This window comes from Strongylocentrotus purpuratus, unplaced genomic scaffold, assembly GCF_000002235.5.
Source record: "Strongylocentrotus purpuratus isolate Spur 01 unplaced genomic scaffold, Spur_5.0 spur5_scaffold_17, whole genome shotgun sequence".
NCBI classification, from domain to species: domain Eukaryota; kingdom Metazoa; phylum Echinodermata; class Echinoidea; order Camarodonta; family Strongylocentrotidae; genus Strongylocentrotus; species Strongylocentrotus purpuratus.
In genome coordinates, this window is record NW_022145602.1 from 23,167,083 (window position 1) to 23,184,294 (window position 17,212).

The 17,212-nt window shown below is 38.5% G+C and overlaps 1 protein-coding gene across 1 annotated transcript in view; it reads left to right on the top strand.

Annotated features, from left to right (window-relative positions):
• The window catches only part of LOC100892043 (acid-sensing ion channel 1), a 41,862-nt gene that overhangs the window by 19,420 nt on the left and 5,230 nt on the right, over positions 1 to 17,212 (top strand). The window contains exons 2-7 of the mRNA XM_030987934.1: positions 4,039 to 4,206; positions 7,339 to 7,512; positions 11,169 to 11,287; positions 11,689 to 11,888; positions 12,717 to 12,861; positions 14,350 to 14,403. Coding sequence (XP_030843794.1) covers positions 4,039 to 4,206; positions 7,339 to 7,512; positions 11,169 to 11,287; positions 11,689 to 11,888; positions 12,717 to 12,861; positions 14,350 to 14,403 — 860 coding nt within the window. The remainder of the gene's footprint in view (positions 1 to 4,038; positions 4,207 to 7,338; positions 7,513 to 11,168; positions 11,288 to 11,688; positions 11,889 to 12,716; positions 12,862 to 14,349; positions 14,404 to 17,212) is intronic.

The following is a 17,212-nucleotide window of genomic DNA, read 5'->3' on the forward strand; positions in this document are numbered from 1 at the left end:
TTGAAAGAGGGTTAATTTGGGTGAAAAGCTCAGACTAGTGATCAAAAGTGCTCTAAAATGCAAAATTCCCAACATTAACACGTGGAATTTTATCGAGCATTTGCCATGTTCAGACGGGGTTTTACTATTCGGCGTAAGTTAATCCCTGCAGCAGGACCAACTTGCCACGATTAAGTTCACACGCCCTTCCACGTCCGACCAGCGAAACTTACGGAAGTGGAGGCGCTCGCACAGGTGGACCTCAACCCACCTTCTGCATCTAGCTAAACCGTGCGAAATCTAATTTTCATTTTCGATTGTTACAAACAACCCTCGTGAAAGGTCACATATACTCCCGAGTGTAAATAAGAGCTGAGCATCCACACGGTCAACTTACGCTACCCGCTAGTCGTGTTAGCGAGTCACTCCTGAATAAATTCAGGAGTAAATAGGCGTAAGGTAGGCGTAGCTAACACAACCACCGTTCATATAGACGGTCACTACTCCGACTTTTACACCAACCTCACCATATTTACCCCGAATAGCTCTTGACACAATCTTTACACTGGGGTAAAATGCTTCCGTCTGAACAGGACTTATTGTCACTACGCAACCTCGCAAAATAATGATGTAAGCATTACTGAAGGCATCTTTAGAATGCGAAGTTTTTATGCAGCGAATTGCAAAAGTTTTTTCATTTCATTTTGTTTCAACCTTTAGGTGGCAGGATTCAACGGATTGATATTATATTCAGTGACTGGTGCTTAAGTTTTCTCATTTAAAATGGTGACACATTTTGCAGAATAAGAGGCAGGGTTGATCTAGCTTTTTGCTAGGGGGGGGGGGTGACCCAATGACGATGTGGAGTATCGTCCACGAGCCGCATAGCGTCGAGGACATTTTTCTTGCCATTTTGAACCCCCGTAAGTGATGCTTACCTTACATCTACTAATACAATATGCCATTGTTTTAGTTCACATCACATTTTCACTTGGCAGCCCGAGGGGGGGGGGGGCGCCCCTTAGAGGGACACGTGTATTAACGCACAGTGACGGGAATGTTTGATTCTTGCCGCCATCCTCTATCAAATTGCGTAAATTTACTGATAAAACATAATTTTCTTTACCGGAGAGGAGGGGCAGAGGCGGTAGAAAGAGAGAGAACGGAAATAGAACGTGAATATTTCTATGGGGAAAAGATCACCGTCCCCTCTTCTCCCTATTTTGCTTTTATTTGTTCTCTTGTTCTTCATCCAGCTAGTAAGTACTTAACGCCACCACTCCCGCCCCCCCCCCCAACACACGCACACGCGCACCACATACACACACGTACACACCAGCGGCCCCTTAATGTTGAACTCATTTGAATGCATTTTCATTTCGTAACTGTACAAGACATTTCATTGAATACTATATTAGTAGGCATTAGGATGATCAAATTGCTTAAGAGGAATCTAACCTGATATTACACGCATCCATATCGGAGAGGAGACACAGAAAGCAGCATACAGAGATACGCCACTCAATAAGGCCCATGTTGCAGCTAGGGCAGACAACTTCACGTGTAAGCCCGCCATGTTGAAATAACTCTCAAATCGTACAAGTGTGGTTCGAAGCTACAAATAGAAACTTCAAGAAACTTCGCAACACAATTATTTCGTTAGCTCTGCACGTGGTAATCTATCTTGGGCATATCCTTCAATTCATAATTATGTTTGATCGTCTGATAGCTGTGTGTGCTCATACTTCAAAGTTCAAAGCTCGCTATATATCAAGCAGTTAAAGACCGGGTCATGTACCTCCTATCCAGTTGCCCTCACCCCATAATCAGTGCATGGCGTATCCGGGGTTCCAACCATTTAGAGGGGTACTGATGTCATAGTGGGTACCGGTCTGTAGGTTGTAAAATGCAAGAGAACAAGGCGATGGAAAGAGAGGGTGTGAGATCATGTCTTTTTCTCTCTCTCTCTCTCTCTCTCTCTCTCTCTCTCTTTCTCTTGATATATATATATATTCTTTCATTCCCTTAGGTAATAGTCCAGTAAGTAACACTTAGCTTCTATTAACTTTTTTCCGCTGCAGTTATTTGACGTATATTTGAAAATCATCTAAACTCTTGTTTTTTTCATTATGTGGTGTTTGCCCAAATTGCAAATTAACACCGATATCATTCATTCTCCCTTTCTTTCTTTCTCCGTCCCGCTCTCCCTCACCCTCGCCCTCCCTCTCCCACTCTCTATACTTCCACGTCGCCCCCCCCCCCCCATCGATGGGAAAAGGGCATCGTTCCCCCGAGCCCCGAGATTCCGATTACCCATGTAGTTTGTCCACAGTCTACAGTCATTAAGTGTTAATTGGGGGGTCGATATCACAATCGAATGGCTATGACATAAATAATCAAAATCATGCCTCTAGCGCTTGAATTGAACTGGACTGTTCACTAAATTACCACGATCGAAGAATATTGTAGTCTTGTCACATGTTTAAGTGTGCGAAAATGACAGAAACGTAGTGGTTTGTTCCCTGGACACTCAATTCCAGGGTTGAGGGTTCGAATCTCAGACCGGTACTAACATCCTTTGGGAAGACATTAATCCGCATTTGCAACTCTCTACTCAAGTGTAAATGACAGTTAGCCGATATGCCAGGCCGTTGGCCGCCAGCTATGACCGGGTGATGATGTTCGAACGCGTGGGGGTGTCACGACGCGACATGACGTGATGTGACGTACGCTATAAGAAGCTACCATTATTACGTCTTTCGGATGGTGACGTTAAAGGGTCGGTCCCCAGACGTAAATAATCATATCTGATTGATACACGTCTGTAAAAACCCAATTACACACACACGCACGCGCGCGCAGCATTCAATTCAATTTAATTCAATTCATTTTTATTCATTTCCATTTTCAATTTAAAAAAAACAATGCAAAGGTATATACAATGATAAGCATTTGCAATATATAAGAAGATGAAAATAGGGAACTAAAAAGGCATAGTTTCCCGAACAATAGTTAAGAGATTTACATAATTATACAAACAAAACTAAAAAAGTAAAATACATGACAAATATGATTTCAATTTGGGAAATATAGTGGGAAATTGAAATCGAGCGTAAAGATGCTTTTTTGAAAGTCTCTTTAATCGTGTCAATATAATGATACCACGCCTCAACTATGTTTAAAATGTTCATATAAAATTTTTATAAATCACATTGTAACTAACTCAATCTCCGAGATGATATATATTATGGGCAATAGAATGATGGTAATGATACTACTACTACTACTACTACTACTACTACTACTAGTACTACTTCTACTTCTACTACTTTTACTATTACTACTATATACTACTACTACTTATAGCGATAATAATAACATTAACAATAATAATAATAATAATATTAATATACAAATATATACACTGTCTTGAGAGGCTCTGGTTAAAACTATGCGCAAGAGGTGACTCCAATAGTTCTCCAATGTTACTTTTTGAGTCACCGAGGCATATATTTTTAACCAGTACCTCGAAAAGAAGGCATGGTATTTTATTTTATTTTTATCCTGCATCAAAAATTTCATTTAAAAAAAAATTAACAAATTAACAATTTTTTGAATTTTTTTATTGAAATTTAAAAAATTTAGAATTTAAAAATTACAGTTTTTATTAAAAAGGAATTGAAAATTAAAACAAATAGAAAATTAAGATTTGAAGAAAACAAATTCAAAAATAATCCCCCTCACCAATTTTTTTTTTACTCAAAAATAGTATTCCCAAATAGTTCTTTTTCAAAGTAACATTTAAATAGTTCTGGTCATACGACGAGCTCTCAACCAATCAAAGGCCAATACATTTTTGATGCAGGATATGACAACTAATGATGATGATGATTATGACAATGGGGATGGTGAAGATGATGAAGATGAATGTAATGGTCATAATAGGTTGTGATAATGGTAATATATACGTAAATTACCATAAAAGCTGTGACTTTTCGTAAAATCGTGCTCCTCCTTTCTTTCGAAATCTATTTTTTTTTTTTTTTTACTTTGTTACAGGATAATCTGGTGTTTGATTCTTGTTGCTGCTACATCTATCATGCTGTACCAAATCATCTATCAATGCATCTTCTACTCCACATTACCGATCAACACTCGAGTAGACATCGAATTTGCCGAAAACCTCGACTTTCCCTCTGTTGCTATTTGCAACTACAATGTATACAGGTATATCTTCCTCTCAAATCACTTTTAAAATTAAACTGTTAAATCACCATGAAAGGGCCAAGGAGTGACCACTTTTATTGTATTGTATTGTATTTATTAAAATTCATTGATGTTCATCAATATTCTGTTTATTAACATACAAATATATTTATAATGCAATGTAACAAATTAAGATTCTGTTTATAAACATATATATCATTTTGATCAATTTATAATGTAATGCAACAAACCAACATTCTGTTTGTTAATAAATATATCATATAAATCAATTTACAATGTAGTGTATATAGCAAAACAAAATGAAAATCATATACAGCACAAACACTCTTTTTTTCTTCTTGTAATAACATGACATATAATGCATGAATGAAGTAAATAATATAATGTACCATTATACATCCGAAGATTTAGATATTATAAAGCCTAATAGCAATTTTCTAAATAAATTATAACTCATGCTATACAAAATAGATAAGAGGTCCATGGAGTGCCTTAAATAAATGACTTGTTCACAATGTGAGATTAACCTTCTTTTTTGTTGTACCATGCTTGATTCAACCTGTATAGTGTTGGATGGATCCAGTCATGTTGAATTTTTCAATTTACCTTTTTGAAAAAGTGGTCAACTCCCCGGCCTTTTTAAATGGTGACATTTAAGCTTTTTATGCCTACGCCACCGAAGGTGGTGCCGGAGGCATCATGTTTTCGGGTTGTCCGTCCGTACGTCCGTCCGTACGTCCGTACGTCCGTCCCGTTTGACCGTTATCACAATATCTCAAGAACCATTTAAGATTTAAACTTAAGACTCGGGAATAGTATTTATCACCATAGGAAGACGATCTGATTAGATTTTGGAGTACGTAGGTCAAAGGTCACAGGTCACAGAGGTCAACTTATGAAATTCCATACATTGAGATTGTTATCATGATATCTCAAGAACCACTGGAGATTTAAACTTCAAACTTAGTGATAGTGTGTATCACTATAGGAAAACAATCTGATTACATTTTGGAGCACGTAGGTCAAAGGTCAAGGGTCATAGAGGTCAACTTATGAAATTCCATACATTGAGATTGTTATCATGATATCTCAAGAACCACTGGAGATTTAAAACTTCAAACTTAAGGATAGTATGTATCACCATAGGAAGACGATCTGATTAGATTTTGGAGCACGTAGGTCAAAGGTCAAGGGTCACAGAGGTCAACTTATGAAATTCGATTGTTATCATAATATCTCAAGAACCACTGGAGATTTAAACTTCAAACTTAATGATAGTGTGTATCACCATAGGAAGACAATCTGATTAGATTTTGGAGCACGTAGGTCAAAGGTCAAGGGTCACAGAGGTCAACTTATGAAATTCCATACATTGAGATCGTTATCGCGATATCTCAAGAACCACTGGAGAATTTTCACTTCAAACTTAATGATAGTATGTATCACCATATCATAATATCTCAAGAACCACTGGAGATTTATACTTCAAACTTAATGATAGTGTGTATCACCATAGGAAGACAATCTGATTAGATTTTGGAGCACGTAGGTCAAAGGTCAAGGGTCACAGAGGTCAACTTATGAAATTCCATACATTGAGATTGTTATCATGATATCTCAAGAACCACTGGAGATTTAAACTCCAAACTTGTTTAAATTGCTCTATGGCGGAGGCATCATTTTCGACTGCGCGCAGTCAAAATTCCATCCAGTTTTTAAATGAAAGGTAGCCTACTGTTTGGCTTATTTTGTCAACCCCTCCCCATCATTTTACGGGGTTTGAAGAAGTGATAACCGGACATAATCAGTATAAACGGAGAAAATTACAAAAGCCAATCCACCTTTACTCATAAATGACGGTGTTTTATTCTCACCGGTTGCTCATGCTCATGCAAAATAAGTAACCATACAAAATAGAGAGATAAACAATGTTTATGATGATATTCGTAACACAGTGGGAAGATTGTGGTAATGCATTTGTATCATGTTAAACACAAACTCGAGCTTCGAAAGAAAAATAACGTTTTATGGCCTGAAAATCTTGTTTAGGGGTTTGAGGATATTAAATGAAAAGGCTACTGTCATTCATTAACGTTATTCTGATTACAGTCCACCTTTTGCTACTTTAACAAAATATTTTTTAAAAATGGGCTGCTCGCTGAAAATTATATTTGTCATGTTTATTGTATATCGGAATCAATATATTATAACAACCGTGATAAAAACGGATAAACTAGCTATGATGACAAATATTGCCATGGAGTTGGATACGACCATGGACAAAAAGAATCATTCATATATCCGCTGGGGTATTCGGTAATTATAATTTTAATTAATGTGCGAGACAGGCTGTGTGCCACAACGTCTCCATAACTACCATGAAGGTCGGCTTCCGTGGTGTTATTTGCGTAACTATAACCAATACTACTTTGATCTTAATAAAATCAAAGTGCCAATTATTCATTCATCCGTAAATTACTAAGTTACTAGCATCTCTCTCTCTCCCTCAAACACCCACACACACACACACACTCCCCTCTCTCTCTCTCTCTCTCTCTCTCACCCTATCTCTCTGTCTCTCTCTCTTGCTCTTTCTCTCTCTTTCTCTTTCTCTTCCTTTATCTCTCTTCCTCCCTATTTCCTCTCTCTACTCTTATCTTTCTCTCAGTCTGTCAGTAGGGTGAATTTAGTTCATATTTTAAATATTGTTCTTCTTGTCGTATTGACAAATCTCAGAATTGCTGGGATTTTTAGGAGCATGTTGCCATACTATAATTGTGATTTCAAAATGACCATATCTGCTTGTATCCTTTTACAATGCATCCATTCTATATCATGATTTTAAAAGAATATGCAATTCGACCTCTGGCCGCAAATAATTTGTTATCACCACGCTCAATAAACCGGTCTAAATAAACAAATAAATAGGTTTTTATATGAACAAATAAAAAATAAAATATTAACAATAAAGTATTAGATAAATACAAATACATACACATTAATGGATGAATAAATGAATAAATGAATAAGTAAAAATATCCTAAACTCATTCTTTACTCTTTATTGTTTTTTTTCTTTCTTGTAAGAACATTATCCCAACCCCGAATGGATAATATTTTGTTTCTTCTTCAGCAAATCGTATCTGGAGAAAAACGAGAAGGAGTTTGCTGACTTCCTGAAATATGTAGCAGGTCTGTACGCAACACATCAACCATATGATTACACGTCGTATGAAGGCAACCTTACCACCAAGAATTACACACACTTGAGTCTGAACGCGGCTCATCAACTCGACAGTATCTTATTGTTAAGTATAATGGTAGTGTTCACATGATCTAAACTAACTGGATATTACAGACAGAGGGTTCGATCCTCCAGATGCCACGCGGGCAATTACCTATATGGACTTGATTATTCATTTATTCATTTACTCATTTATTCAAGTCTTGATCTAACACTGGACCTAACCCTACCCACATGTCAACCCTAACCCTAGTTTGACGAATGAAGCCTGAGGGGGGAGGGGGCGAAGAAGATGGGATGAAACTTAGTGGAAGGATGGAAGAGGAACAAGGTATGACCCCCCTCCCAGCTCCTCTCCGCCCCTTCATGTTCTAATCGACTAGTGTCACCTCAATATGGGAGGATCCATGATAGGTCGGAACTCCTTGGTCATAATAACTGCCATAATAACAAACTGGTGTAGTATACAAACAGGCGCGGATCCAGGATTTCTTAGGGGGGGGGCCCACTTTTTTTTTTTGGTCCGAAAAAAAATCGTAACGACTCAGCCAGCCGCTAAATAAGCGTGGGGGGGGGGGGAAGAGGACACTTTTTTTTTTTTTTGGTCTCGAAATTTGAAAATTTGACATTTTGTTCCGTTGGGGGGGGGGTGAGGTCACCTTTTTTAGGTCAGCCATTGGCATATTTTTTTTAATTTTTTTTTTTAATTAAAAAAAAAACACAGAAAAGGGGGGGGAGGGGGTTGCTCCAAAATACACACATAAAAAAACCGAAGGGGGAAGGGTCAACCCCCTAACCCCCTCTCCCCCTTCCGTACGTGCCTACTCGTCTGAAAAAAAGTCTTTCCCCTCCCGCGCAAAGCGCGGAAGCTTTTACGTTTCATTAAATCATTAAAAAAAGAAGACGATTCGTTGTACCGTTCTCGAAAATAATCCTCGTCTGAATAAAGCTTTTACGTTTCATTAAATCATTAGCGAAATAAGACGATTCGTTGTACCGTTATGACTTTTAATCCTTGTCTAAATTCAGTTTCCCCCCTCCCACGCGAAGCGCGGAAGCTTTTACGTTTCATTAAATCATTAAAGAAAGAAGACGATTCGTTGTACCGTTCTCGACCCTTAATCCTTGTCTAAATTCAGTTTTCCCCCCGCTTCGACGTTTCATTAAATTTTTAGAGAATGAAGACGATTCGTTGTTCCGCTCTCGAAAATAATTTAGTTTCCCCCACCCGCGCGAAGCGCGGAAGCTTTTACTTTTCATTAAATCATTAGAGAAAGAGGAAGATTCGTCGTACCGTTCTCGACTCTTAATCCTTGTCTAAATCAATTCCCCCCCCCCCCCCTTCCGCGCGAAGCGCGGAAGCTTCGACGTTTCATTAAATTATTATGGAAAGAAGACGATTCGTTGTACCGTTCCCGACAATTATCCTCGTCTGAATTAAGTTCCCCCTGCCATTTTCTTCCTACGTCCTCTTCCTTTACACTCCTCTCTTTTTTGGCCGGCGTTTATTGGGGGACCACCCCACCGCCCCCCTGGCTACGCGCCTGCTGTCAGATGATTATGTTGATACCTTGTCCGCCCCGGAAGCTCAGGGGTTTAAGGTTTAATTTACGGTCAGATTAGCATTCAGGGGTCCGCCTAAGCGCCCTAGACGGGGTCCAGGGGGCAGAGCCCCGGAAGTTCAGGAGTTTAGGCATTTAATAACGTTCAGATGAGCATTATTTTGATACCTAATTGTTACAATAGCAGGTCACTAATTAGCTTGGGGTTCAGGGGGCGGAGCCCCGGAATCTCAAGGGTTTTAGGCCCTCAATTACGGTCAGATGAGTATCGAGGGACCCGCCTAAGGGCTCTTGGTTGGGTCCAGGGGGCAGATCCCCCAGAAGCTCAGGGGTTTTAGGCGTTTAATTACGGTCAGATGAGCATTTTTGATACCTTATTATTTGTGACACTAGCAGGACACTATTTGGCGTGAGGTACAGGGGGCAGAGCCCCCAGAAATCAGGGTTTTAGGCATTAAATGACCTTCATATGAGCATCTAAGGGCCCGCCTTAGGGCCCTAGGTGGAATCCAAGGGGCAGAGCCCTTAGGATTTTAGGCATTAATTTTAATCATGGTCAGATGAGCATATTTTGATACCCCATTATAATGTGACACTGGCAGTTAACTATTTTTTCTTTCTCGCTCTCTATATTTCTATTTCTATTTTCAAAGAAAGTGTGGGGGAGGGGCTCGAGGATCCCGACCCCCGCCGTTCCGCGGGCCCTGATATGTAGGCATCTCAAGAAGCATTTTCTTGCCTGGCTGTAAATTTAGGAATTTGTCATTTTCCAACAAACGCATGAAGTGAGGAAAATTATCTCATTTCAGCATTATTTGTTAACCACCGTTATGGAATTATAAATAAACCACGTTTGAATTCTATTTCTCCAACCCCCCCCCCCTCCCCTATGCCAGTGCCCCCCCCCCCCCTCCGATCTACACCTTGTTGGCGGGAAAATTGCAACTGATATCCCCTTCTTTTCTTTTCTTCTTCCTATTTTGTCCTTCCCTTTATCTCCTCTTTATCTTTTTTTCTTTCCCTTTCCTTCCTTCTCTTTTATTTTTTTTATTGGGGGGGGGGAGGCAAGTCCCCCCCCCCCGATCTCCTTCTTCCCTCTTTTCTTTTCTTCTTCCTCTTCTTTTTTCCCTTTCTCTCCTCTTTCCCTTCTTTTCCTTCTCTCTCTCTCTCCTTTTTTTTTTTTTTTTTTTTTTTTTTTGCGGGGGGGGGGGGGCCAAGGCACGCTCGGCCCCCACCCCTGGATCCGCGCCTGTATACAAACATACACTGTTATGAGAGGTTCTGGTTAAAATTATGGGCATGAGGTGACTTTAAGAAGTACTATTGGAGTCACCGAGGCCCATAGTTTTAACCAGTGCCTCGAAAAGAAGGCAGGGTATGATTTATTTGTTTTATATATATTTATCCTGCATCAAAAATTCATATTTTTATTTAAATGTGTAAAAAGATATTACGAAATTTAAAAAATATTATTTAAATTCTAAATTTTAATGAAATTAAACACAAATTACAAAAAAAGCTATCAACTAAAAATCTCAACTCCCAGATTGAGCTAATAAATAGTTCATTTTCAGAATAACCTTTAAAATCGTTGAAATATGGTCACGTGGAGAACTCTCAACCGTTTTTTTTTTTAAAACTCGTTAAGAGTATGAAAATATATTGTTTTACTGTATTCTGGGGCCCGTTTCATAAAAACCTGTAACAACTGCTAAATTTGTATGAAAAAATTGCTCTCAGCCAATCAGATGCCCCGATTTCAGTAGCTTATACCGGAGTGTTTGCTCAGTCAGTAGAGCGTCCGCCTCACAACCGGGAGGTCGTGGGTTCGAACCCCGACCGCGTCATACCAAAAGACGTTAAAAGATGGGAGTTGTTGCTAACTTGTTTGGCGTTCAACACTAAGGGACAGAGCAACGTCGATCTGGCGCTGCTCAGTGGCTGCCGGGCTCACGATCAATTGGGCAAAAAGAATTTCCGTTTCGGTTTAATAAAATTTGGAGTGGACTATTAGGCTATTATTATTATTATTATTATTATTACTATTTATAACAGTAGCTTGTGACTTGTTATTGATGTCAAGATTTATGAAACAGGGCCCTGATCCAGTAATGTCCCCTCAATAATATAATTACATCAACTGCCTTTTTATTTCAGAGCTACATTCAACAATGAAGTCATTACTAGGGAGAATTTTTCAATTTCCCTTTTAGAATTCGGTGCTTGTTTTACTTTCAACTTGGGCGCTGCCAATCGTTTGAAAGTTCACGCACCAGGTAAGTATACATTGTAAAGTAATGATAATCGTAATGTGGATTTATTCTGCATTGTAATTTGCTGATAGAGATGACACACATATTACTCATATCATAATGATTACTCGAGTAACGCCTGGCTGGAATGCTCCTCAGTGAGTGGAGATTGTGCACACACTGTGTGCGGGCAAGCACTGAATCCAAAGACCGTCCAGGGTAATAGCATACCTATAACGGGCTTAGAGACATTGTATTAAGCTCTATATATATTTATTATTATTATATTACTCTGCATTATGTATACAAACTTATCAAATTTATCAAACTTATTGGGAGATCATAATTCTCCTTATCCCTATTAATTGGGGACAAAGTTTTTGACCGACTATTTTTAGAATGCTCGTGTTTTTAATCTGTAATAGGAATATCTCACGGATTGCAAGTGGTTCTAGACACCAGACAGTGGGACTACTTCTATGCGACATCATCGGTAGGCTCGGCAATTTCAGCTGGTTTTCAGATCCAGGCATATGACAGTAACACGAGCAGTGCACAGGTCAATGAATACGGGATTGCCGTAGGACCGGGAACGAGGACTCTCATTGGTCTTACACTTTTTGAGGTAGCTTATTGTAAGAGCTGAATTGATGATGATGAGGGTGGTGTCGTTGATGATGGTCGTGGTGATGGTGGTGGAGATGGTGGCGTTGCTATTGGTGATGTGCTGCTGCTGCCATGGTGGTAGTGATGAAGGTGTTAATGGAGGTGGTAATGATGGTGGTGATGGCCGGAGGTGGTGGTGGTGGTGGCGGTGGTGGTGGTGGTGGTGGTGGTGGTGGTGGTGGTGGTGGTGGTGGTGGTGTTGATGGTGATGATAGTGATGGAGGTGATGATGGTGGTGGACTGTGGTGGTTGTTGTGTTGTTGGTTTTTTGGGGGGTGGTGATGATGGTTCTGGTGGAGGAAGTGTTGATGGTGATAATAGTGGAAGTGGTGGTTGTTGGTGGTGGTGGTGAAGGTGGTTGGGTGTTATGGTGGTGGGGTGGAGGTAGTGGTGGGGTGGTGGTGGTGATGATGATGAGGATGAAGTTGATGACGTTGATGGTGAAATAACTTGTATTAGTACTGATGGACGATGATAATATTGATGAAGGTAGTGATGGTGATGGAAAAGATGATGACGTTGATGATGATGATGATGATGATGATGATGATGAGGAAGATGATGGCATTGGTGGTAATGATGATGATAAGCTTCATTGATCATGTTACTGGTGACAATAATATTGTGGAACATGATGAAGTTAATAATGATGATGTTGATGATGATGATGATTATAAAAAATTATGATGATGGTGAAGATGATGGTGATGATGGTGGTGGTGACGGTGATTGATAAGAATTACGAAAAGGGCTTCAATAACTGACTTTATCATTCTATCATCTACAGACCCGGAATTTAGCCCCTCCTTATGGTGACTGCGGTGAGAAGACCTTGAAGTATCACGATGTTTACCGAGTTAGTTCGTGTCATCTCGAGTGTAAAACCGACTACGTGATCGGAATGTGTGGATGCCGAGCTCCCTATATGCCTGGTAAGGATTTCCCGAATCAATCCAGTTCAATGAGCCCCCGAGTCCCCGCCACTTTTTTAAGTACCCCAAACGTGCCCCATTTTACTTCAGATAAGTGACCTTCTTTCCTTCTAAGGGGCACTTCTAATATTAAGTGCCCCTCCCCCTTATCGTAAGTGATCCTTTTACCTCTGATTAGTACCCCGTTTCTAATCTAAGAGAATGCCCCTTTTACTTTGAAAGGTGTCATTTTCCCTTTTAACAAGTACCTTTTCCCTTCTGATAAGTGCCAATTTTAAATACTGATAAAATCTCCCAGGGAGCTTATCGTTTTGGTACCCCGTTTTAATTCAGATGTAATTGACTGAGAAGTTCTTTTGTAAGTAACATAATTATAACATCTGTAAATGCGCGCGAGCGTAACAAGCGAGCTCTAGGGAAAATTAAAGAAAAAGGGGCTCTAAGTCGCCTTGAATTAGGGGTGCATGTTATAGAGAAAGTAAAAGTAGGCACTTATCAAAAGGGAAAAGGACAGTTATTAGAAGAGAAAAGGGTGCTCGTGTCAAATTAAAAAGGGCAATTATCAGAGCCTTTAGAGGTGAAAATGGCATTTCTTGCACCTGAAAAGGGACACTCAACAGAAATGAAATGAGGAGCTTGTGAGAATGGACATAGGGAATCTGTTGGAGGAGAAGGGCACCTATCAGATGTTTATAGAAGAATTTATTAGATGTTAAAAGGGGCATTTTGAAAAGGGGAGGGGCTCATATAAAACAGGAAAAGGGGCACTTATCTGAAGGAAATGTGGTACTTATTAGAAAGAAAAAGGGGCACGAGTCAAAGTATAAAAAAGGGCAAAAATATCACAGTTGAAAAGGGGAATATTTTGAACCTAAAAAGACGTACTCGTCAGAGATGAAAAGAGAGAAAAGGATATTTATTAGAAAAGAAAAGGGGCACTTGTCCTATGTAAAAATGGGCTTTTTGTGGGTACCTGAAAAAGTGGATGGAACAGTGCCCCCCCCCCCCCCCCACCCCCCTCCCACCGGGGAAAGGCAAACATGAGAGAAAAAAACTCGGAAAATCATGTCATTTCAGCAACATTGTAAATCACTGGTATCGTATTAGAAATAAACCACATTAGAACGCCAGTGTCGGGTGGGGGCACATGGCACATTAACCCAAATTTCATAAAAAAACGAACAGTGCCCCTTTCCTTTCGGAATTACAATCTTGCTCATTCTAGGGCCTCTCCTAGCTACATCATTGCATACTCAAAATCCAAATTTCTTGTATGAGAATGATCGAAGCCTACCTGAATTTGTTTCTCTCTCTCTCTCTCTCTCTCTCTCTCTCTCTATCTATCTACCTCTCTTTCTCTTTCTTTATCACTCCTGCCACACATACTACACCCCCTCTTCTTTTTCCCGCCTTTTAGGAGGGGGTGAATTCGAGGGCGTGTGCCCCTTACATGCATAGTTATATTTCATTATTTTTGTATGTCTGCAGGACCTGGTAGAGAGTGCAGCCCACCGGAAATCATATGTGTTCGAGATGCTATGGGTATGTATGTGATATGTAGGCATATTACTTGTTACTTGTAGAGATAATCCCGATGGCAGCTATCATACAGCTAAACTGGGATGTCCGTGCAACGTGCTGGCATAGTGACAGTGCATGAAGTAATTCAAAACAGTGAATGATGTCTATTATTTACAATAAAACGGTGGACGTGCAAGTAAAAACAAAGACGTGGAGTCTACAGTAGCTTGGACCCAACAGGAGGAGGCAACGCTCTGATGATGGGTAGAGCAGCCTCCTGGAAGATGGTCACTGTTGGAGATATTACCGCAGCAGCTGATAGGTGGTTCCACGTCCAGATGGTGCGAGGATAGAAGGAGTACTTGAAGCTATCAATGGAAGCTGGGGGTACTGCATACTTCAGAGGGTGATCATTTCTGCCCAGATATGTAGCTGGGATAATGTGAGTGGGAAAAGGCATGTTGAGTTGATGATGGTGCATCTTGTAAAACAAAGTGGACTGTGCAAGAAGCCTGCGATAATTGTGAAGGGTATCCCATCCCAGTTTGTTGACAAGTGCTGTGACTGATGTTACTCTCCGGTAGTCTTGGTATACAAAACGGGCGGCAGCTCGCTGTACTTTCTCAAGACTTTGTATTGATGTCAGAGTCCGAGGGTTCCAAGCTTCACTGCCATACTCAAGTTGGGGACGAACAAGCATTGTGTAGGCTTTGGATTTGATGTTCTTGGTGCACGGTGATAGAGTTCTGCGTAGGAGGCCAAGGGTTCTATTGGCTTTCTGGGTGGTGAGTTTACATTGGGTGTTCCATTTAAGGTCATGGGTAATCGTGACACCAAGATACTTGTATTGTTTTACTCGAGGAATTGACTCATTTAGTAGGGTGTAGTCCACTGTGATGGGGTGCTTCTTGTTTGTGATTGACAATGAAGCACACTTCTTGATGTTGAATCCCATCAGCCATTTAGTAGACCAGTCTGCAAGAACATGGAGATCTTCTTGCAGTATATGAGTGTCTGAGGGAGAGTCGATACGCCGGTAGATGACACTGTCATCTGCAAATAGACGCATTGTGGACTTGATGTTGATGTATTAATTTAAACCGCCCCGTATATATACTGAACCTTCGAATTTTGTAAAATATATTGTCTGTTTGGAAGCCGGAAGAGCGTTTACTCATACCCTATTACACAGGGTAAAAGCCCGCCTTGCCTTGATTTTATATGATTAAAGATGGCGGTCCCCTGCGTTTTTCAATTTTGAAATGATTTGTCTACTATGTTTTTGGATAGTTATAACTATTCATTTGATTTATATCATGATACAGAGTATGATTATGTATTTATTTTATTGTTGTTAATAATCTATATGTACTTAGTTCGTGTATTACTTTCTACTCTGTTGAAAAACGCAGAAATATAAAATTAAACAAACAAATTTGATTTAATTCTCATTGATTTGTGTTGATATGATCTGATTTGATTTCATTCTAATTGATTCCTTATAATATAATTTGATTTGACTTAATTCTAATTAATTTGTTTTGATATGATTTGATTTGATCTAATTCTAATTGATTCGTTTTAATATAATCTGATTTGATTTAATTCGAATTGATTTGTTTTGATATGATTTGATTTGATCTAATTCTAATTGATTCGTTTTAATATAATCTGATTTGATTTAATTCGAATTGATTTGTTTTGATATAATCTGATTTGATTTAATTCTAATTGATTTGTTTTGATATGATTTGATTTGATCTAATTCTAATTGATTTGTTTTGATATGATCTGATTTGATTTAATTCTAATTGATTCGTTTTAATATAATCTGATTCGATTCAATTCTAATTGATTTGTTTTGATATGATCTGATTTGATTTAATTCTAATTGATTTGTGTTGATATGATCTGATTTGATTTCATTCTAGTTTATTGGTTTTTATATGGTCTGATTCGATTTCATTCTAATTGATTTGTGTTGATATGATCTGATTCGATTTCATTCTAATTGATTTGTGTTGATATGATCTGATTCGATTTCATTCTAATTGATTTGTGTTGATATGATCTGATTCGATTTCATTCTAATTGATTTGTTTTGATATGATCTGATTTGATCTAATTCGAATTGATTTGTTTTGATATGATCTGATTTGATTTAATTCGAATTGATTTGTTTTGATATGATCTGATTCGATTTCATTCTAATTGATTTGTTTTGATATGATCTGATTTGATCTAATTCGAATTGATTTGTTTTGATATGATCTGATTCGATTTCATTCTAATTGATTTGTTTTGATATGATCTGATTTGATCTAATTCGAATTGATTTGTTTTGATATGATCTGATTTGATTTAATTCGAATTGATTTGTTTTGATATGATCTGATTCGATTTCATTCTAATTGATTTGTTTTGATATGATCTGATTTGATCTAATTCGAATTGATTTGTTTTGATATGATCTGATTCGATTTCATTCTAATTGATTTGTTTTGATATGATCTGATTTGATCTAATTCGAATTGATTTGTTTTGATATGATCTGATTTGATTTAATTCGAATTGATTTGTTTTGATATGATCTGATTCGATTTCATTCTAATTGATTTGTTTTGATATGATCTGATTTGATCTAATTCGAATTGATTTGTTTTGATATGATCTGATTCGATTTCATTCTAATTGATTTGTTTTGATATGATTTGATTTGATCTAATTCTAATTGATTCGTTTTAATATAATCTGATTTGATTTAATTCGAATTGATTTGTTTTGATATAATCTGATTTGATTTAATTCTAATTGATTTGTTTTGATATGA